Consider the following 23,949-nt stretch of genomic DNA (forward strand, 5'->3'; position numbering starts at 1 on the left):
CTTTTGTATGTCTCTGTGCATGTGCGTGTGCGTGCGTGCGTGCGCGCGCGTGCGTGCGTGTGTGTGTGTGTGTGTGTGTGTGACTACTCGTACAAATGTTGACACCACCATATACACAGAGCTCATAATAATAATAATAATAATAATAATAATAATGTCCACTTGTATAGCGCCGTTTCCACACACTAGTGTATGCTCATGGCGCTCATAACCCGATGCCAACATGATGGCTTGTTAGTTTTACGAAATTCTATGGGTGATATTTTGTAAATAAAGACCTCAGAACCCGTATACTTAGCGAATTTGCCAATATTGCCTACGTAACTTTCGTCGGGACAAGTAAAGTCATCTAAGGTTCTTTTCAAGCACTGCTTAATTCAAGACAGTTGGTTACATAATTTTGTGGGCGGTTGGGTTCCCTAGCGGTTAAAGATCCGGGTTCGATTCCCCACATGGGAAAAGTGTGTGAAGCTCATATATGGTGGCCATGCCGTAATATTGCTGGGATATTCATAAAAGCGGCGTAAAATCATACTCACTCACCCACATTATTGTGTCACGGGATTTCCTACACATAGGTCTTAACTGATATTTGGCCATTCGTATTCTTTGCCTGTTTATCATCTGCAACCTCAAACAGCAAGACTGCGGGCGGGCGGGCGAAAAAATACATAATTGTAAAGGAATTTTAAAAGTTGTTTCTCTAAATGTGTAACATATTTTATGCAATTATAAAGTTCAGATCACCAAGTTATTATGCCGATCGAGCCTCGTGCTTTAGAGACATCTTTTTTACAACTTTTTGTAATAATATATACGGGTCAAGCTGACATTTTTTGTTTTGGGGTGGTTGGGTTTTTGTTTTATTTTGATGGGGATATTTTTTAGCTTTGGTTTGATTTGTTTTGTTGTTGGTTTTGGGGTGTCTTTATACTTCTTTATTTATTTTATGTTTTTATTTATTTATTTTTTATTATTTTTTATTTATTTATTTATTTTTATTTTATTTATATTTATTTTTATTTTATTTTATTTGGGGGTGTTTGGGGGTGTTTTGTTTGTATTTTGGTTTGGTATGGTTTGTGGGTGTTTTGTTTTGGGGATGAAGGGGGTATAGTTTTTAGGATTTCTTTTCACATGTGCAAAGGTAGGAGTACTTCCTCTTACCACATGATGTTCGATAGAATTTAAGCGTGAACTTATTATTTCACGTCGGATTGAATATGGGACACACTGGAACAATACAGTTAACACTGGTGATATGCACAGAATGGTGACGTAGTTAAGTCGATTACTTTCGGACTTGGAGACCTTGGGTGTCGCTTGATTGCTTCAGGTAAAATGTGTGCCTGTGATGTATATAAAGTTGACATTTAGACAAAACCATTCATTATGACAACTTCACTTTCGATATTCTCTCCGATACTTTGTATTTCTTGTGAAAAATCTAAAAGTGACGGTGTTATGAAGTTTTCAAAAATTTATTTATACTGAACAGAGACAATATACTGAATGAGAACTGGTTGTAATGTTGGGTGCGATATTTAGAAATTAAACGTTTTGATTGTTATAAAAGTTATCAGTGTCACAACAAGTGAAGCCAGTTTCAATTATCGGTATGAGAAACAAAAAATATGACGTTTTTTTAAATTTTCTGTAAAGCGTAATACAAGGGGGGTAACTCTAAATCCGCATCCTTCACGGAAGTAGCTGGCGCTGCAGCGATTCATGTGATTCTGAATTTAGGAGGCGGTGATGTAAACAAACTTTGATGCAAAATTGATGTTGTGATGACATTTGGTGCTTCGTTCGTGCCTTTGAATATCTCGAGGATTAAATGTAACTGTTTAGCATAATCAAGTGAATTCTGAATTCACCTCGTGTCGGTTGGGGAGATTCCCCGACCACTTCCTACCTTCACAAGATCGTCTGCTACGACCGCGGTTGTAATTTGAGGCCAGACCATTAACTGGACTGGAGACCTACCGGTGACAATTTCTTCGTTCGACAGTGCCATAATTTGTGAAAAAAGCAAAACATTTCTTGTCTGGATTCGACAATTATAGTTCTTAATTATGGCGGACTTCTTAGCTGAAAACAACCAGTGTGGCCAGAACCTGCTCCGTCTGGCGTCTAGAGGAAACGCCATCATTGCGGAAATCCTGCGTCTCGCTGACTTTATTCCGTCTGTTTTTAGACTTGATAACCGCTTTGACCAGGCGAAATACAGTGAAATCTTGTCAGATTTCAGTTACTTTCGAAATGCCGAATATTTTGATAGTAAGATAGAGTCTAAAATGGTAAGTATTCAACTTATAAGCTTCAAGTATGGATGTATGTTTCTCATTGTTACTCGTCAGAAATAACAGAGATTGTTGGCCCTCATTGATTTTGGTCCTGGTCTTATTACACTGAGGAGCCTTTAGACTTTGAGGTTCTGGTTGTCAAGTCTCCGACAATGCTTGTCAATCAAACTGGTCACCATGGGATGTTGCTCATATTGTCACCCACTTGGTTTGTCCGTGAAAATGCATCCCTGAATCATATTTGATTAACAGCACTAAATTACTGAAACAGCTCCGGACTTATCTGCAAATGTTTATACCTAATTTCATGTAGAAAAGAAAAGGCAGTAATATTACTAATAATGAAAACAATTGTCTGGTGCCACTTGTCATACACCCACAATTACAATGTCTAGACAACGACTGGAAATAGTAAATTGAACATTTTGTCTAGCTTCCTTTCACCTGACATTTAAATTTCTATGAAGTTTTGGCATCAAAAGGCATGTTAAACTTAATGAGGAAATATTCTTTAGAAGTTGTCTGCCTGTTAAATATAAAATGGAAAGTGAAAATTAAATACAAGTCTGTATTTAAGCTTCCTATTTTCTTCATTTCAGGAATTACAAGATCTGGATGAAGAGTTCAGAGAAAACCACATTGAAATTCTTACCAGGTTTTACCAAGCATTTGCAAGTGTGCATAAATATGTCACAGATCTAAACAGGTTAGTGAAAGCAATACAATAATAGGTAGTATTAATAACAATATATTTAGTACAGATAATTCTAAAGTGGCATTAACATTCTTTAACATTATCTGCAGGTTCCTAGATTCATGAAGATCCGGGTAAGAATTGATCTTCAGTAACCCATGCTTGTTGTAAGAGGCGACTAACGGGATCAGGTGGTCAGGCTCACTGACTTGGTTGACATGGTATCCCACTTGCATAGATTGATGCTCATGCTGTTGATCACCGGATTGTCTACCCCAGACTCAATTATTTACAGACCACTGCCATATAAAAAAAATATTGCTGGAATATTGCTAGTGTGGAATCAAGCAATAAACCAACTAAATCCTAGACCTATGTAAGATATTTGCACATAACCTGTTCTGCTTGTACAATCAATAATATTTAGAGATAATGGATGTCTTGTGTATAATATCTGCAGGTACCTGGATGTAGTATGTATAATATATTCAGTTACTTTGATGTATGTATACTATCTTCAGGTACCTGGAGGATCTGGAGGAAGGGGTGTACATCCAACAGACCGTGGAGTCAGTCCTGCTTAATGAAGATGGGAAGCAGCTCATGGTAAGTTGCTGAAAACATTTGAACACGATGATGATAATATGACTAGCCATGTGAAATGATACATGCAATGAGCAGGAAGGAGGGTAGAGGTGTTCACATGTACTGTACTTGTAAAGGATTATGCTACTGCATTGTTTGCACTTCCATTGTGAGACTCTGTACATGTGAGGATGCTCAACATTTTGAAGTCTCCTTTGTGAGGTTCTATACTGGGGTTTATTATGATACATATAGTTTATTCTTCAGTTGGTACCATTATGCATTATGTCTATTTGACAGTGTGAGGCTCTGAATTTGATGGTGCTACTACTGCTACTATACACATTATATTGTGTATAATAATAATAATAATAATAATAATGCTAATTTTTGCGCCTAGAATCCAACGCGATGCTGTTCTCTGGCATAACATTATTACCCTGACGGAATTGTACTTTCAAAGCTGCTACTAAGCGCGCTAAGTGCGACCGTATAGGTCCGTACTTCCGCTTTTCAGGTACCCATTTTAAACAGCTGGGTGGACTGAGTGCAATGTGGACGAAGTGCCTTACCCAAGGACACAACACAGTATGAGACCCAGGTCACAAATTTTGGTGTCTCCACCAGGATTCGAACTTGGGCCTTTGGCGTGAGAGGCCAGCATGCTAACCACTATACCACTGTGCTCCACGTGTATTTTCCAATGTGATTCTCTGTTCAGGGTGATGCTAACATGCATGTTTTTTCTTCAGTGTGAGGCTCTGTACTTGTACGGGGTGATGCTGCTGGTGATTGACATCCGTGTAGAGGGGTTGGTGAGAGAGAGGATCCTCGTCTCCTACTATAGATACAGGTGAGTCATTTCACACAGTTAGTCAATTCATTCGTTCTTGAACCAGTTAGATGTAACCTTTCTAAAATATTTCTCCTTGATTTTTTTTATATCCTTGACTCAAAAAAGTGGAACCTTTATATACTTAATAATAATATGCTTAATATATCATACTATTAAACCCATAACACCTATGAGAGCCATCACAACTACGACTTAAAGAAGTATGCTATTGAGGTAATATTTGTGGTTTTCTCTTCTGTTCCTTTTCAAAGACAACATTTCCAAACCAAGTTGGTAAAGAAATGTAATTTAACAATACTAGACAGCTGATTTCTGTGTAGCTTAAGAACCCACACTTCCTTCATTACTTGGGGGCTATCATAATTTCTTCAGGGCTCATCTCATCATCTCCCATGTAAGTTTTGTCAGATCTTTTACTCAGAGATATCAAATCTAAGTGAAAGACCTGCTTATTACATATGTGAATTAAGTGAGTTTAGTTTTACGCCGCACTCAGCAATATTCCAGCTTTATGGCGGCGGTATGTAAATAATCAAGTCTGAACCAGACAGTCCAGTGATCAACAGCATGATCATCGATCTGCGCAATTGGGAACTGATGGCATGTGTCAACCAAGTCAGCGAGCCTGACCACCCGATCCTGTTAGTCGCCTCTTACGACAAGCATGGGTTACTGAAGGCCAATATTCTAACCCGGACCTTCACGGGTAACAAGAGTGAATTGAAACTTTCAATTCTTGATAATCATGGCAATTGGCGATGAAAAGCATTGCGGCGATACGTAATGTTCTGAAATTCCTAAAGACCTAAAACAAAGTGCCACGGCTGTATGGTTGACCCTAATTGTAGGTTTCAACTATAAGTGTATGTGTGCATGGCATTCACCAGCGGTAAAACAAATATCACACTTGAAAGTGTACATTAAATGGACATGTAAACTTTTAGCTCCTTCTGTGTTGCAGCGCCCAGAAGGCTGCTGCAGCAGACTCCAACATCGACGATGTGTGTAAGCTGCTTCGGAGTACTGGCTACTCAAACCTTCCAGGTGCCAAGCGACCCATCAACTACCCAGAGTCCTACTTCAAGTGAGTTACAATGATGCTACTGTACAACACTACACAGTGCTTCAGTTCAACACTACACAGTGCTTCAGTACAACACTACACAGTGCTACAATACAACACTACACAGTGCTTCAGTACAACACAGCACAGTGCAGTGCTACAATACAACACTACACAGTGCTTCAGTACAACACTACACAGTGCTCCAGTACAACACAGCACAGTGCTTCAATACAACACTACACAGTGCTCCAATACAATGCTACACAGTGCTTCAGTTCAACACTACACAGTGCTTCAGTACAACACTACTCCTTCGAATTCTGTAACAACAAAAACATTAATGTTTTAGCAGGTCTAAACAGAGCAACCATTCTATTGATACTTGTTTCATCTGCAGTCGCGTCCTTGTCAACTCCAACTTCATCAACATGGTGATTGGTCGGCTGAGGTCCGATGACGTGTACAACCAGATATCGGCCTACCCCCTGCCGGAGCACCGTTCAACAGCCCTGGCCACTCAAGCCAGCATGCTGTACGTGATCCTGTACTTTGAGGCCGACACACTCCACAACCAGCAGGCCAAAATGAGGGAGATTGTCGATAAACACTTCCCTGATAACTGGGTAGGTACTGTCACATCACAACAGCGATCATTAATGTGATCAAACCACAAAATTGAATATCAGTAGAAAATCAAACATCAACATTGAAAACTGAAAACTAGAATAGCCATAACAGCGTGCTGCAGTCTCCTTAGACTAACGTTTAGTCCCAGAATACATATAAATTTGACAGTAGCCAATAAACCCATTTACATTGAAAAGGAGCCCCATTGAGACCAGAGATTCTGAGGAAATCTAGACTTGCTTTATTTAGAGCTTTAGCATTGCAGGGAGGGCTAAGCATTGGGGAAAATAATATGGTTCAGGGACTGTGAGACAGACTACAGTCTCCTCAGTCACATGCTACACGAAAATAGATTTTTCATGAAGTTAGGTTCTGAAAATAAGGTTTACTATTGAAAGGTTCAGTCACAAGGACCTGTTAATTTAGAGATATAGCTGAAAATCACTGGTAAACACCGAAAAAGAATGAACACAGGCACGAACTGGAATAAAATATTTTATTCATTAAAATCCCAGTGGCAGCTGACACAGCTCTCAACAGTGTCACTCTGTGTCTGTTGCAGGTGATAAGCGTGTACATGGGGATGACCTTCAACTTGATGGATGCATGGGCTCCGTACAAGGCAGCAAGCACAGCTCTCAACAACACTCTGGATACAGGGAACATCAAGGAACAGGTAGGCCAGCTAAACAGAGAGAGAAAATCTGTGAAAATGATGGATCTTTATGGACTGAAAATGTTTTACCAATGATTGTGGATTATAAGTAGAATCTCATTTCAAGCCTTTTGATATCAGATCTACCAATGCTTGGCAATAAAACTTGAAAAATCCTCGGCAAGTCTGAGAGTTTAAACTTTTATTGATATATTTGATAATAATAGACAAAAGTGTGAGGTTCACTATTTATCAAGAGATAAAAGGTCAATGTCGTTTTTAAATTTGTACCACTTTAGAGAACATTTTCAGTGCTGTAATATAAAAAAATGAACAACAAAGCTTATTTCTATCATGCAGTTTTTTAATTGAACTGCATCAATTTGATCGGCTGACAGTGAGGGATGAATTTACCAGGGATACCCTTGCCATTGACCATTTCAGTGTTAGCTTGTGGCATTGGTCTTTGTCCATTTGCCCATTTGTCAGCACTGAACTAAAGACTCTTCTCCTATATAAGATATCTAGCACCATAGGGGTTCACCAAAGTGGCTTATGTCTGAGACCTGCTTCCTTTCAGGCTTTTTTCCTAAATTATGCCAACAGTGATGTCACTGGAATACTGTCAAGAGTGATGTGAAACTCACTCACTCACTCACTCACTCACTCACTCACTCACTCACTCACTCACTCACTCACTCACTCACTCACTCACTCACTCACTCACTCACTCACTCACTCACTCACTCTCTACATGTTCACCATGTCCCTGCTACAACAAAGTAGATGTTTTGTTTGAGTATCCTCAATGTTACCATGGTTACAGGCTGCAAAGTACTCCCTGAAGCTGGAGCGCCTGCACCCGGTGCTGGAGAAGTACCTGAAGGAGGGGGTGCTGGTGGAGGAGTTCGTGCTGGACAGCATCCCCAAACTGATGAACGCCATCCGCGAGTGTAACGTCACACTCCGCTGGCTGATGCTACATACAGCTGCACTGCCACCATGTAAGTCCATTAACAGTTGCCTGGAGGAAGTGCAGGACCAACGGATTCAGATTTGTGTACTTTACCTGTTTCATCTGATGTTCAGTTCCCGATTTCAATCTGTCATAATGCATGTTAAACCCCATGGGGAATCCAGGTTAGAATTGGTCTTCAGCAACCCATACATGTCGTAACAGCATCAGGTGTCAGGCTCACTGACTTTACTCACTGCTTTACAAACTGCAGTCATATGGCCTGAATATTCCTAGCGCAGAGTTAAACCACAAGCGAATACACAAACACATCATAAAACATGTTCCCTGCATGTGTACAACTTAGAAGCCCATTTTATTTATCCAACTCCATTGTCCAGCTTAAGTATTGTTAATCGATGCATAAACCATATTCACTGACTCTCGACTTCATCAAGCAATCAATAATATTATTCAGTGGAAAGCCTTAGGCCACTTACATAAATGTACTTTTTTCTTCATAAAAAATATTTTAGAAATGTATCTTTGTACAACTGTACTAACTATTTAGTATGTTCTTTGCAAAACAGAATTAACTCCTATCTGGAAGCTTACTCTAATTATATCAAAGATGTAATAAATTTACGCAATTTTCTCATAATTAATTGCTGTTAACTATTGTTGCAACCCATTCACAACTTTGTTAAACTGCAACACTGGACATTTTAAAGAAAGTGAAATTCCTCTTCAACGTAATTTGACTTACATGAGATACAAAGCAACATCCTGATAACTAAGATGGTACAGTACTGATGAGGTGGGCCTGAGTTGTGTTGTTCCTGATGCAGCTGCGGAGGCCAACAAGCGATGCAAGCAGATACGGGAGCAGGTGCTCAGCGATTCCCGGTACAACCCGCTCGGTGTGTTTCAGCTTTTGCTCAGTACAGGACAGTTTGAGTTCAAGCTGAAAGAGGTAATATCTTCTGTGTAGATTATGTAATAGCCAACATGTCAAGTTAGAATTGACCAGAATGTGCTTGCTGTAAGAGCAACTTAACAGACCAGTGAGTAAGGCTTGGTAGATTGGTTAATCAAATAATATCCAGAGATTAAGGATTGTTACTCATATTATGAAGTTTAGGGCCCCGTTCCTCAAAGCGCTACAACAGTCGTAAGTCTGTGTTAAAGTATTGGATCGTCTCACCGCTACGATTGTTTTGTGGAATAGGGCCCTGGTTTGTCGGATTTTATTATTTTTCCTTATCCTGACTCATGCTCTTTTGCTTGTCTTCTTCTTCTTGCGAACATAGTGGAACACTTGTATCTCCTTATTTGAAGCTCCCTTCAAAATAAAATCACTAATTGGTACTCACCACGAGTTGCTCCCCTTTGTTTCCCCTGGCGGGAAAGGTGTCGCCACCCTCTGGCCATGTGCTTCACTCTCTCCTTCTTCGCCCAGTGAGCAGGATGTGAGAGCGCCTCGTGTCTCCTTACACACCATATCCTTTGATAATCTCTTAGTTTTTACCTCTCATAGGTTACTATAGAGGTATAGCTAGTATCCTTTACTATTTGTATTGATTAATTATCGTTATTTCTACTGTTTATTCCGTGTATTAGTGATTGTTCAGCTAACTTTCGTTGATGAAAATCTGTGCGATTTGTAGATTACGTTTTTCTGCCTCCGATCCACATGTAATATGCCCTAGTTGTTCTCGCCGTGTCGTTTTAATTCACGTTGCAGTTACTGCATTAATTTATCTCATTCTGCATTTAATAAATATCATCTTTAGTCTTAAGGCGTGCTGCAGATAGATCACGCAAACAAGGGCAAAACATGGCAGAGAGTCCAGATATTCCATCCAGTCAGCTGCTAGCGATCGACCCTCTCCCGTCTGGTGTTCTGCTAGAGACCCCTTCGGTAGAGGCGTGGGGCGCAGTCCGTTACCTCGAAAGCGACCGGCCTCCCCAGACATCCCGTCATTGCAGACCAAGTCTAAGAGGGCCTCATCGTCGTCTCAGCGCGCAGATTGAGGACACCCAGGGCAGCGCAGACTTCCAAAGGGAAATCTCACGAAGACAGCAAGAACTTTCTCAGCGAGATCGTTCCAGCAGCAGAATTGGGCCTCTCGATGATCAGCCGATAATCATCCCGACTTACGGCAGAAGAAGCGACCGGTGTCAGCGACTGTGACTTCTGCAGAGATCACCATGCAGCCTGATGCCTCTACACCGGCGTCAGGCGTCATTGATGTGAACCCCATGCGCAGAAAGGCGCCCGGCGACTTCGTCTACAGATCATCCCAGAAGACATGATGCGGCAGATTATGAACATCATGGAGGACCACTACAAACTGCGCAAGCAGTCCGAGCCTTCGCGAAGGCTCCAACGTGAACAGCACCCCAGAGGCACCCCGTCAGCGTAGCAGCCAAGGCGATGTCACCTTCAGCGAAGGAAGTCCCGCACCACCTTGACGAAGGACCTAGATGTACAGCCTTAGCGCCTTCGCGAAGCGGAGGAGATCATCACCATCTTCGATTTCATCTCTAGATATGGACTCAGACCATCAGACATCACGGAGGCCTTCGCGAAGGTCATATCATCGATCCCCGGACGGACGCAAATGAAGCTTCGGCGAAGGCATTAGCGAAGGACATATGATTCAGATCCTCATCATCTAGAAGAACATCGAGGGACTGCCGAAGAGCTTCGAAGCTATCAACATTCACCTCACAAGTCTCGAGAAGATCATCCCATAGGCGATCTCCGCCGTTCATCACCAGGTCGATCACCGTCAGATCTCCACATATAGAGCGGCGCACAAGTCAACTAGATCGCCACAAACCTCATCAGATATACAGACAGCTACACGCAGTCGAAGAGCATCTACAATTTGTTAATGATGATGGTTTTGAGGATGATGGAGGAATCATATTTTCTGATGCAGAGATCACGGTATTGGATGGTCAATAACCTAGATCTCACATCACCATCTAAAAGTGGCAATACAAGCGCAGAGCGTATTTGATGAAGGAAGATGATCCAGATGCAATCACTCTACCCCGATCGACCCGATTGCGGCAGTGCCACAGAATCTAGATGCAGCTTTCCAGAAAGCTACGAAAGTTCAGACACCACATCTGCCCAACTTTCAAGCCAAAAGTTCTCCACGCATAACATGGACTCCTTCTACAAGGCCCAGGACATCGATGAGAACTATAAGATCATCAGCGATGTAAAGAACAAGATTTACAAGATGGATGATCGCAAGTTGGCTCATATAGAAACCATGACGAGGCGTATGTTCTTTGGGTTAAATAGATCTAGGGCGATCAATGAGACTCTTATTACTAGATTCGGGATTCCACGACGGAAGATGATAGAATGATTTATTCTGCCTTACTTATGCAAAGAAAGATCAGCAGTTTTTAACGGATCATCTTACATCTGTTTCAGCAGCACTGACCTTAGCTCGTCGTCAAGGCCTCCTCGCCTCCTGTAATTGGGGAGAACTTTACAGCCCCACTTTATACAGCCCGTGGTCGACAACATCCATCTTTGACGGAGAAATCGACAAAGTCGCCAAGGAAGTCTCTAAGGATTCCAGGAAGTCCTTATGATTAGATCGATGGACACACTAGCCAGCCTCATTAGTCAGACTTCACAAAGATACTCAGGCAGATCTAAGTTCACGGGCCTACAAAGAGCAAGAGACAGGAAGATAGCCAGCTCTAGAGGTAAAGATACTTTTAAGTAAGCCCATATGGCAACTATAGAGGAGGATCAGGAAGAGGCAGGACACCCAGAGGTTCCCGCAATTATAGACGCTGAAACACAGGTTGAAGCGACTGGAGTCTTCCACCCCAGCCGTTCCAGTACAGCCAGCTCAAGTGGGTGGACGCCTCCAACTACACTGGGAAAACTGGGGAATATTGCAAGACCCTTCGTCTCCAACATTCTTCAACACGGTTTTCGGTTATCCCTCTACAGGCCAAGCCTCCGCTGACAATCAAACCCCCAAGTTCGATTTACAAGCGCAACAACTACCAAAGATAAGAGGGCTGTTTCATCACTCCTATCCAAACAGGCCTTAGAAGTAATAGATCAAGCAAGCGTCGAACTAGGTTTCTACTCCCCAGTTTTCCTAGTTCCCAAGAAAAGCTCCACGGAGAAATACAGACTCATCTACAACATGAGCTTTTTCAGCAAGAACTATCTCATAAAAACCACCGAAGTTTAGCATGATACATTTACCTCAGTTACGCCAGATGATTAGTCCTATGGACTACATGGGCAGCATAGATCTACAGGATGCCTACCTGCATCCCCCATTCATCCCGATTCCAGGAAATACCTACGATTTACTCTAGAAGGGCTACATTACCAGTGGAAAGTACTCCCATTGAATATCATCAGCCCCTGGCTATTCACAAGGATAGCGAAACCGATTATCAAATTTCTACATCGTCAAGGGAGCTACGCAGTGCGTTTTACCTCGACGACGGGATACAAGTAGATCAAGATCCACTGCGTCTCAAACTACAGTTAAATTACATCATAAAGCTACTAACACAACTAGGTTGGTTAGTAAACTTACATAAGTCGGACCTAGTACCATCGCCAAGACCTGCAGTTCCTAGGTATTCGATTCATCACAAATCGCAACCGTATTATGGTACCAGAAGACCGTTGGCTCAAGATACAGCAGTCCATTCCACCAGCTCTACTCTCTCCGTTACCACTCGCGACAATGGCAGAGCCTACTAGGTCTTCTCACATCAGCCCAAGACATGACTGTCACAGGCAGATTACAGTTACATCCCCTACAGGTCCTCATCAACGCACATCTCAGCGATGTACAACCATTCAGTCTACCGAAACATCTCAGACCGCATCTACTATGGTGGACCAAGAAATCGAATGTCTGCGAAGGGATTTGTTTAGCAGAGCAGGAATACAAAACCCATCTGTATGTAGATCGCGTCACTCCAAGGTTGGGGAGCTCATCTCACCAACCACACGATATCAGGATTATGGAATCAGCAAGAATGCAAACTCCATATAAACAGTCTAGAAATGAAAGCTGTAATCAGCGCCATTCTACATTGGAGCACATTTCTACAAAATGCGGCCTAATGATCCATACAGACAATTCGACAGTGGCGTTCTACATAAACAAGCAAGGCTCAACGAGATCGATGAACCTTTTGAACCTAAGCTTTCAACTGTTCGATTTAATACAAGATCTAAATCTACATGTCAGAGCAGTGCACATTCCTGGAGCCAGAAATATACTAGCAGGCGCTCTCTCTCGGCCTCATCTACCATCACCGACAGAGTGGATGATCAACAGGGAAATTTTGCACAGATAATCAAGCAATTAGGGCCCGCTAATAGACCTATTAAGCCGCAGCGATTCAACAATCAGCTACCGACATTAGTGTCACCAGTCCCAGACCCCAAGCTTGGGCAGCGGGCGGCTCTAAGTCTATCATGGGAAGGCCTCAATGCGTGCAGCGTTTCCGCCGCCAGCAATAATACCTCAAGTATTACAGAAAATCAGACAAACACAGAGCCTACAACTCACTTTGGTGGCCCTACTGGCCGGCCAGAGCGTGGTTTCCCATACTAATTCAAGAAATCGGTCAACCAACACTGGAGCTACCCAAAGCGCGCAAACCTGTTAATTCATCCTCACACCAAACAAGTGCGGAAACCCAGCAATGTTCCAACTACGCATATGGACTGTATACAAATGTGTTTAAACAAGAGAGGATATTCTGCCAGGCGGCAAAAGCAGTCAACGCTTGCCTTCGTTACTCAACTTCGTAACTTGTGCGGCGACAAGTGGCACAGTTTGAAAATTATGCAACAAAGAAAGGGTTTACAGCAAGAGAGGCTTCACAACCTCAAGTGGCAGACTATTTGTGTTACCTCACGCCAAAACAAACATTTAAAAGGTTCAACGATATCAACATATCTTGCAGCGCTTTAGTTCTGTAATCACCATGAGAGCGGGTGTCAAATTGACAAGATCTCCAGAGTTACTGGCCTTACTCACGAGCTTTCGATTGGAGGACCAAAGCGGAAGTTCCACGCCAAGCTTGGGATCTGAATGTAGTGTTACAACACCTCACGAGTGAGGTCTATGAACCTTTGGAATCGACAAACTTTGAATTTCTCTCACAGAAAACACTGTTTCTGCTATCGCTAGCCACAGCAGCAAGAATGTCTGAAATTCAGCTCTGGATTACGAGAGGATACAGTTTGATGACAATCATAACACAGCACCTCCTCGGATTAAGATGGGATTTCATGCAAAAAAATCAACTGCCAGGTCAACCAGACAGATTATTCCACATCCCGGCTATCCTCTATTCTCGGATCACAAGATACACAAGACCTATCACTGTGTCGGTAAGAGCTCAAAGTTTATTCTGACGATCCAAAACAAGGAGAAGATTTCTCAAACGTTTATTCATCCCCTTATAAGCCTACGAATCAAACAGAAGTGTCACGGACCACAATATCTATTTGGATAAGGACTGTCATTCTCCGTGCCTACAAGGCAGCAGGCTTGGACCCACCAACAGCATCAAATCCACATGAGATCAGGGCACTGGCCTCTACCCTCTCCTACGGTAACTGTTCCTTGAACACGATTATGGAAGGATGCTATTGGAAATCTAACATGGTATTTGCTAATCACTACCTGAGAGACATCACTACAGAAGATGTCTCTGGCATTCACCATTTCGGACCACTGGTCCTCGCTCAGCAACTGACAGTCCCTCGTGAGGCGTTAAAATATTATCCTCACAAGATTAATATGTATTTTATACATACTCATCTAGCTTATAACTCTCACGGAGTTTTAGGGCTATGTATATATGTTCAGCTTAAGTATTCAACCTTAAGCATATACTTTGGTATAGTCAATTTCAGTGCCTCTATCAGAGTCACCTATATATATATATATAATTTATATGTATTGTTCAATATATTCATAATGTAATTCCCCTTTAATGGCTTTATATAACCTATGGTTTTCTTTATTCAGGAAACATCCTAAATCTAAGCCTTCATGAAGTTCCCGTGGGGAGATATTACAGTATATCTATACAAAATCACTAATTATAAATCCAAAGTATTCTGTTACCCACCTCCGTTCCGTAGGATGCTACAAGCAAAAGAGCATGAGTCAGGATAAGGAAAAATATGTAATTTTTAGAGTAAAATTGATATTTTATACTTATCCTGACTCATGAGGTTAGCCTTCCCATCCTCCCCACATAACACTTTGGATTTCCCTGTAAGTTCAAGTGTTGGGCTCGCTAAATCAGGAGAGAGTGGAGCACATGGCCAGAGGGTGGCGACACCTTTCCCGCCAGGGGAAACAAAGGGGAGCAACTCGTGGTGAGTACCAATTAGTGATTTTATTTTGAAGGGAGCTTCAAATAAGGAGATACAAGTGTTCCACTATGTTCGCAAGAAGAAGAAGACAAGCAAAAGAGCATGAGTCAGGATAAGTATAAAATATCAATTTTACTCTAAAAATTACATATTTACAGGTGCCCTGAAATCTGAGCAAACGAGCCTACTGACTTGATGACCATACCCATAGATAGATTTCTTGATGGATAAATAATGGGCAATCCTAGTATGTGATGCCTTGACTTGCGGACACCCGTGCCCGAGGGTCTGAACTGCTGCACGTTGTTCCATACAGCTGCCTCACATATTTGTGCAACAATCTATGATCATGGTTTCAAATCCAAAATTCACATGTGATATGGTCATCAGCTTGTCAGCATCAACTCTATTTGTGAAATTTAACAATTTGATTTAACTGAAATACTGTTTGTAATAGCATTAAGCCAACCTCACTCATGAATGAGTGAGGGGACAGGGCTTGTTCAACACAGAATATGTGCCTTGCAGATGTTCAAGCAGATGCTGCTGGACAAACAGACCAAGTGGGAGGCTTACAAGAAGGAAGGCCACGAACGCATGCAGGAGTTGAGCGAGGTCTTCTCTGGCACCAAACCCCTCACTAGGGTGGAGAGAAATGGTGAGATACCCAGTCATTATTGCATGATTGCATGATCCTTTGTGTACCCCATTGTTCAGATCATGTGATGTAACTAATTTCTGACAACATGAATGATGATCATTCTACCCATATGGACAAAGATATTACTGTTTTCACTTGCATGTTTTTCCTTGTTTTTCCAGATAACCTCCAGGCCTGGTTTACGGAAATGTCGAAACAGATAATGTCACTGAACTATGAGGACTCTACGTCTGCTGGACGGAAGATCGTCCAGCTTATTCAGGCCATGGAGGAGGTATTGTTTCTCAGTTTACATCATAGTAGCAAGGAGAAGGAGCTATGCATGTCGAGTTTTGGGTCGTCATGGCAACATGGGACACTGCTCATAATATCATCCCCTGGTTTGCCTGGCTGTAACATGATTACAGGCCATCATGATGTGGCTGGAATATTGCTGACTTACCATCTAATCACTTTGATTCACTTAGAGGAAATATTGTGGTACTGTAGGCTTGTCGTCATAATTACTCAGATAAAAGTCAGCCTGGAATATTATTGACTGTCAAAAATCAACATTCAGCCACACCCAAAACACTTCCATGACTCTGCATCAAATCTAGCTGGCATTATGTGGCAGCAGTCCAAGGCCAGCATCTAGTGAAAGCTCTTCTGAACTAGTCAGAAGAATGGAATTCCAGTGATAAAGACTGCGACATGAGAAAGTCCAAGTGCAACTAACGTATCATGAGACAACCCCTTTTATGCTGGCATTCTGTACCACTGTATTGCACAGCATGTTTATGCTGTTCCTTCTATCATTGTAATATCAACTTGTACACATAACAACATGCTACTCTCTTAAACAGACTATTCCCAATTTTGACTATTTTGCCATTCATAGACTGTAGTCCAGACAATGAGTCTAAAATCAACTGCCTTTCAGCAAGGCTAACAGACCGGAAGTTTATGACACAGACAGAAATGATGTGATTGATCTTTCAGGTTCAAGAGTTCCACCAGCTTGAGAGCAACCTTCAGGTGAGGCAGTTCCTTGCCGACACCCGCAAGTACCTCCACCACATGATCCGCACCATAAACATCAAGGAGGAAGTCCTCATCAACATCGGCATTGTTGCGGACCTCTCCTACGCTTGGAACATCATCGACAGGTATCACCGAAATAGGGCAGTCCAATCGATTCCAATCATCTTGAAAGGATATTCATTCATTGATACTCCTGGTTGACCAGTTCGAATATAACACAACATAAAACATATCATTTCAGGAACAAATTGTTTTAACAAAAAATCCAAATAAGATAATGTCCACTATGGGTGAGCGTCTACATGTGTGCAGCCAACACAGCTAACCACCCCTCACTGTTGCAGCTACACTGGCTACATGCAGGAGGGAATCAAGAAGGACCCCTCCCTTGTCATCAAACTCAGAGCCACATTCCTCAAGGTAACTCACCCAGATCAAACTAGGAACACAGGATGGTTACAGACAAAACATATTCAGTCGTTGAGCAGCATTTAGAAATAATACACATAAAGTGGGGGAAATGAATGGATGTCAACTTCTTTATTATGAGGAAATTACATATTCTTACTCCGTCATCGACCCGTGAAGATCCGGGGTAGAATAGGTCTTCAGCAACCCATAATTGCCACAAAAGGCGACTATGCTTGTCGTAAGAGGCGACTAACGTGATCGGGTGGTCAGGCTCGCTGACTTGGTTGTCATCGGTTCCCAATTGCGCAGATCGATGATCATGCTGTTGATCACTGGATTGTCTGGTCCAGACTCGATTATTTACAGACCGCCACCATATAGCTGGAATATTGCTGAGTGCGGTGTAAAACTAAACTCACTCACTCACTTACTCTGTCATCAGGTGAAATGATGTCGTCTTCCTCATAATAGACCATATTCAGGTTTCTTCAGTTCCCGAAACATTTGGAGTCCAGCATATGCAATACTGTTGTGAGCTTTAGTTACGTTTTAATATTGGCCGTTGGAATTCAGTATACTTGTTCCATCTCTTGTCCAGGTTAAATATCCCTGTTGTGTAGAAGGTCACATCCTTGTCTGTCAACACGGAGTTGTGATGTGTCTCTTTGATAGACTCAAGCAGTAACTTCAATGAGATATCATGGTATACTCTATTCATAGTTGCTCCCCATGATAATAATCACAGTGTGTATTGGCTTTGCTGTCCCCAAAGAAGGCGGGGCCATTGCTTTGTGAGTGAATCTGGTTGCTTCAGATTTCTTGGTTTGGGCAGACCCACAGTGGAATGGATTCTTGTTGGCTCTGAGCATCCATTCACTATATTTTCTTCTATATGGAGCTCATATTACAGGGTGGACATCTACTGATGATGTAAATAGTCTTGTGGGTGTAAAACTGAACATGTTATTGCAGATGTCATCAGCATTGGAACTGCCTCTGCTGAGAATCAACCAGGCCATGAGTCCCGATCTGATGAGTGTGTCACAGTTCTACTCCGGCGAGTTGGTGGGATACGTCAGGAAAGTCCTGCAGGTCTGTACTGACAGTCATCGCTGTGTGGTCATTGTGATCCGATGTGATCTGTTCATTGTGATCCAATGTGATTATGGGGATGTATGGTTGTGGTGATGATTGTGATTGTGGTAAGGGTGCAGTGATTTTTATGATGTTGATGTGATTGTGATGATGTTCGTGTGATGTGGTCATGGTGATGTGATGTGATCACAGGGATATGACCATTTGGATATGATGTGATTGTGGTGATGGGATATGATCATTGGCAATGATCATGATAATGTGATCATGGCGATGTGATTTTATTGTGGTGATGCGATGTGATCATAGGGATGTGATGTGATCATGGGATCGGCATGACATCATGGGTATGTGATGTGATCATGGTTATTCTGGTAATGTGATCCAATGTGATAAAATGAGACTGATCTGAAATGATGTAATCTCACACTGCCTCACCCATCTCCTGTTTCCAGATCATTCCTCAGACTATGTTTAGTCTTCTGGCAAGTATCATACGCCTGCTGACCAATCAAATTCATGAGCTACCAACCCGCCTGGAGAAAGACAAGATGAAGGAGTACGCTCAGCTCGACGAACGTTTTCAGGTGAAATACAAAACATGGCAGACATTTTCATGTATTATCCCCAGGTTACCTTGTATACAATTAGACCTGTTCTTTCTGACTAGGAGCAGATGACAAGTACCTATGCCTACAACTATTTTGAGTCGACAGTATGTCGTGGATTTACACCAGAGTAATACTGTAAACATGAATATGTCAATATGTACATCAGGCAGACTTCAGGGAGAACTTTAAGCTGTCAGCATAATGCAGCTGCAGTCAGTGATGAAAGGGACAAGTAGTAGAGAGAATTTTCATCAAAAAAGGTTTTCTTTTTATTCCTTTTCCTTAATTTTCCCTTTGGTGAATCCTCTGACAGGTAGCGAGGCTGACTCATGCAATCTCGGTGTTCACGGAGGGGATTCTGATGATGAAGACAACCCTTGTCGGTATAATCAAGGTACTAATAACATCATTTGTCTACACCTGATCAAGGTACTAATAACATCATTTATCTACACCTGATCAAGGTACTAATAACATCATTTATCTACACCTGATCAAGGTACTAATAACATCATTTGTCTACACCTGATCAAGGTACTAATAACATCATTTATCTACACCTGATCAAGGTACTAATAACATCATTTGTCTACACCTGATCAAGGTACTAATAACATCATTTATCTACACCTGATCAAGGTACTAATAACATCATTTGTCTACACCTGATCAAGGTACTAATAACATCATTTGTCTACACCTGATCAAGGTACTAATAACATCATTTGTCTACACCTGATCAAGGTACTAATAACATCATTTGTCTACACCTGATCAAGGTACTAATAACATCATTTGTCTACACCTGATCAAGGTACTAATAACATCATTTGTCTACACCTGATCAAGGTACTAATAACATCATTTGTCTACACCTGATCAAGGTACTAATAACATCATTTATCTACACCTGATCAAGGTACTAATAACATTTATCTACACCTGATCAAGGTACTAATAACATCATTTATCTACACCTGATCAAGGTACTAATAACATCATTTATCTACACCTGATCAAGGTACTAATAACATCATTTGTCTACACCTGATCAAGGTACTAATAACATCTTTTATCTACACCTGATCAAGGTACTAATAACATCATTTGTCTACACCTGATCAAGGTACTAATAACATCATTTGTCTACACCTGATCAAGGTACTAATAACATCATTTATCTACACCTGATCAAGGTACTAATAACATCATTTGTCTACACCTGATCAAGGTACTAATAACATCATTTATCTACACCTGATCAAGGTACTAATAACATCATTTGTCTACACCTGATCAAGGTACTAATAACATCATTTGTCTACACCTGATCAAGGTACTAATAACATCATTTGTCTACACCTGATCAAGGTACTAATAACATCATTTGTCTACACCTGATCAAGGTACTAATAACATCATTTGTCTACACCTGATCAAGGTACTAATAACATCATTTGTCTACACCTGATCAAGGTACTAATAACATCATTTGTCTACACCTGATCAAGGTACTAATAACATCATTTATCTACACCTGATCAAGGTACTAATAACATCATTTATCTACACCTGATCAAGGTACTAATACCAGTACTATCTACACCAGAACTTTGAGGAAGTAAAAAAAGTCATTGTCGCTTTGAAAACAATGTGCATGTGATTGCAGATATCACTGTATAGACGAACTCACCCCAGCTATCATGCCTAGTATCCCGGGGGGGTCGTTTTGTGGGATATTGTCTCTTCAAACACCCAAGTCTATCAGTGGGTCCACAACACTTTATTCGACATCGAAATATGCAATTACATGATAGTGCTGCAACGGCCAGGCAGCATCACAGAGGCGATCGTCAGCCCACCTGCCTAGCCGCTGTCCGAGGGTCCAGTCCCGTTACATTAAGAATTCATTGTCTATATACTACTGACTGTCAGGCTGACCCGTATCGTATTACGATACATGTATGGTCAGCCTGCTGTATCAGCGCCTCATCCACAATGTTCAACTTCCGTGGCCAACCGGCCACACTCAGTTCATTAAGGTTAATTAGGGTAAATTACACACTGGCAGCTGACCTGTACATGGCTGTGCTGATGGTCATGATAATAAATTTTTAACTTACCTTACCATAGGTCTTATGCATATTACCTCAAGCCCCGCTTAAAAGAGATCAGACAGTCGTTGATTCGCCATTCTCTAGAATGGCTGCCTCAAGTATCGACGAGTGTACAGGAACGGAAGTTCAGGTAGTGGCTAGCGAAGACAGTAGAGGACTTCCAGAAACATCCCTCCATGATGGCTGGAACGGTGCAGTTCCTATGGAGAGCCATGGTGGACGCCACGGCCCTAATCTTGTGCGGGTTATTGGCTGTAGGATGAGGCAGATCTAGTGCATCGTAGGCAGCCAGGATGGTCGTACATAGCCAGAGCACATGGTATTGAACAACAAACAGATATATAACTGACTGGGTTCAAATTCCTGAACAATGGCCAATAGGTTTGTTGTTCATGTTAGTGAGAGAGTGAGTGGATGTAAGACTGCTATGAAAAGTAGTTCAGTCATGTATGGTGAAACCCACAAACACAGATACAGTATTGACACACTAATGATCATAAACAGGCAAATCAAACCAACGATCATGGAGTCCTGGTGTAACTAAGGGACACAACTCCGTACAGTGAGTTATAGCAATTTATGTAACAAGTCACCAATAATTGATAAATTGAAAATATGACAAATATAGATGTGGATTTGACACATTTTTCACATGAATTCTTTCCATACATCAGATTGACCCCAAGCAGCTGTTGGAGGATGGAATCCGCAAGGAGCTGGTACAGCAGGTGGCACAGGCCCTGCATCAGGGACTCATGTTCAACCCCAAAGCCAAGGCAAGTGTCAGTGTGGTGTGAATGTTTTCTGTATGATACCACCCTGGGTGAAGGTTTAAGACACACCATGGACACTGGTTTCAGGACATATTGGTGTCTCATGTGCCTCTGGATAATGGTCTAAACTTGAGATTAGAATGTTCAAATCTAACGTCAGTTATTCTGATTTTGACTACTGTTTAATCTTTCCATTCACTACAATCAAACTATGCATCATAATAGCTGTAGCAAACTCTGTGGTAAAGATGGGGTTCGGTGAATACACAATGCCATTTAGAAAGTACTAGTAGTCAAATGTAACATATGTTATATTTGGGATTACACTTTCTTAGAAAAATACAGATTTTAGTACTTCATTCATTCTAACTCATGACTGCCTCTACAACGATAACTTTCCCGACTATCTCAAACATCTTGACTGCGTGTATGTACCTCAGCGATCCTCCTCTGACTCTCTCCTCACCCAACACAGATCTCCAAACCAACTGTCTGACCGAGCCTTCTCCTTTGCCAGCCCTAAACTGTGGAACTATCTTCCAAAGGAAATCAGGAATATTTCATCGAAAGAAACTTTTAAATCTCTGCTAAAGACCCATCTATTCACTGCTGCCTTTCTGTAAAGTTATATGAACTATTCCCTCCCTAATATTGTCACAGCGCCACTGAGCATCTCTATGGTGGATATAAGGCGCTTTATAAATACATTTTTATTATTATTACTTTTGTTGGGTTGAGTCCCACCCAGGATTCGAAACCCACACCCTCAGAGTCAGGCACCTAATGGCTAGCACACAAAGTCAGCCGCCTAACCTGCTCAGCCAGATGGGGTTCAGTGCTTTAAATCTTTAAATCTTAAATGTTTTAAATCTGTTACCTTACACTGTCAATTTTCAAATCTGATTTGTTTAGCAGTTTGTGAGAAAGATCTTTGGTTTAATTATATATTATGCAATTATGAACATATGTACATATAGTGTTATGGAAGTGATTTCTTAAGACTAAACTGAAACACATGTTTGGTTTCTTGAAATATTAGGCAAAATGGTTTTAAATATCAAAATAAGTTATTCTGAGTGTTTATTCATGAGATAATCAAACACAACAATGACTTTGTACAGGTGCGAATTTCATTTAGTTGTTTAGTTGTTTGGAGATGGACAAGGGCACAAAAACACATCTTTTCAGATTTTTCAAATTAGAGCTGATTGTGCATTTTCAAAGTTTTTCAGTATATCATACTGTGACTTAACACAGATACAAGCAAATATTGCAGGTTCAATATTTTCTCACAATGTGATGTACCTTAATAATTTCAATTACTGTAAAATATCTTATGTCATCACTTTAATAGACTCAAGTTATCAAAACACATCAGTTACAAACAACCTGTTCCATGTTTTATCAGAAGTGAGTTGTTGCCTTCTGCAAGCAGTTCTTGAACTAGCTCATCTCCATGCAGGTGAACGAGCTGCTGCCGCGCCTTGACGATGCTGGGGGAGAAGATGGAGGGCTTTCGTCGTTCCTTCGAGTACATCCAGGACTACGTGAACATCTACGGCCTGAAGATCTGGCAGGAGGAGGTGTCTCGCATCATCAACTACAACGTGGAGCAGGAGTGCAACAGCTTTCTCCGTACCAAGGTCCAGGACTGGGAGAGCATCTACCAGTCCACCGCCATACCCATCCCACGTTTCCCTCCCGTCGACGAGAGCGTCAACTTCATCGGCCGACTGGCTCGGGAGATCCTCCGCATCACAGATCCCAGGTAAAGAATGTCAGTCTTAGGTTAGCTTCAGTTAACTGCATGAACCAAGTTAATGAGGATACGGTTACAACACGTCATGGTGGACAATTTCTGAAGCTGTCTACAGCTTGTGTGCATGGCCCAGACTTGATCATACAGAGAACAGTGGCTAAACTGGGTTGAAAAACTCTCATTCATTCTGTGGGCTGTCGGCATCAGTAATGCCATGCTTAAGCTATCAATGTACATTGTTTTCAGACAAACTGCCTACATTGACCAGATGAAGGCTTGGTACGACCTAAAGACCCGAGCAGAAGTCTGCAACAGAACGCTTTTCCAGAAACTGCATGTAA

The 23,949-nt window shown here is 41.6% G+C and overlaps 1 protein-coding gene across 1 annotated transcript in view; it reads left to right on the forward strand.

Moving 5' to 3' along the window:
• The first annotated feature begins 1,718 nt into the window (after window positions 1–1,718).
• The window catches only part of LOC124253689 (WASH complex subunit 5-like), a 28,877-nt gene continuing 6,646 nt past the window's right edge, over window positions 1,719–23,949 (forward strand). The window contains 20 exon segments of the mRNA XM_046687503.1: window positions 1,719–2,300; window positions 2,906–3,012; window positions 3,522–3,606; window positions 4,338–4,438; window positions 5,403–5,525; window positions 5,905–6,130; window positions 6,697–6,810; window positions 7,616–7,793; window positions 8,593–8,717; window positions 15,687–15,816; window positions 15,981–16,093; window positions 16,801–16,967; window positions 17,187–17,262; window positions 18,226–18,345; window positions 18,804–18,935; window positions 19,273–19,353; window positions 21,751–21,852; window positions 23,312–23,341; window positions 23,343–23,617; window positions 23,855–23,945. Coding sequence (XP_046543459.1) covers window positions 2,076–2,300; window positions 2,906–3,012; window positions 3,522–3,606; window positions 4,338–4,438; window positions 5,403–5,525; window positions 5,905–6,130; window positions 6,697–6,810; window positions 7,616–7,793; window positions 8,593–8,717; window positions 15,687–15,816; window positions 15,981–16,093; window positions 16,801–16,967; window positions 17,187–17,262; window positions 18,226–18,345; window positions 18,804–18,935; window positions 19,273–19,353; window positions 21,751–21,852; window positions 23,312–23,341; window positions 23,343–23,617; window positions 23,855–23,945 — 2,601 coding nt within the window. The 5' untranslated portion in view covers window positions 1,719–2,075.

This window comes from Haliotis rubra, unplaced genomic scaffold, assembly GCF_003918875.1.
Source record: "Haliotis rubra isolate DU_JTF1 unplaced genomic scaffold, ASM391887v1 Scf55, whole genome shotgun sequence".
Lineage (NCBI taxonomy): Eukaryota > Metazoa > Mollusca > Gastropoda > Lepetellida > Haliotidae > Haliotis > Haliotis rubra.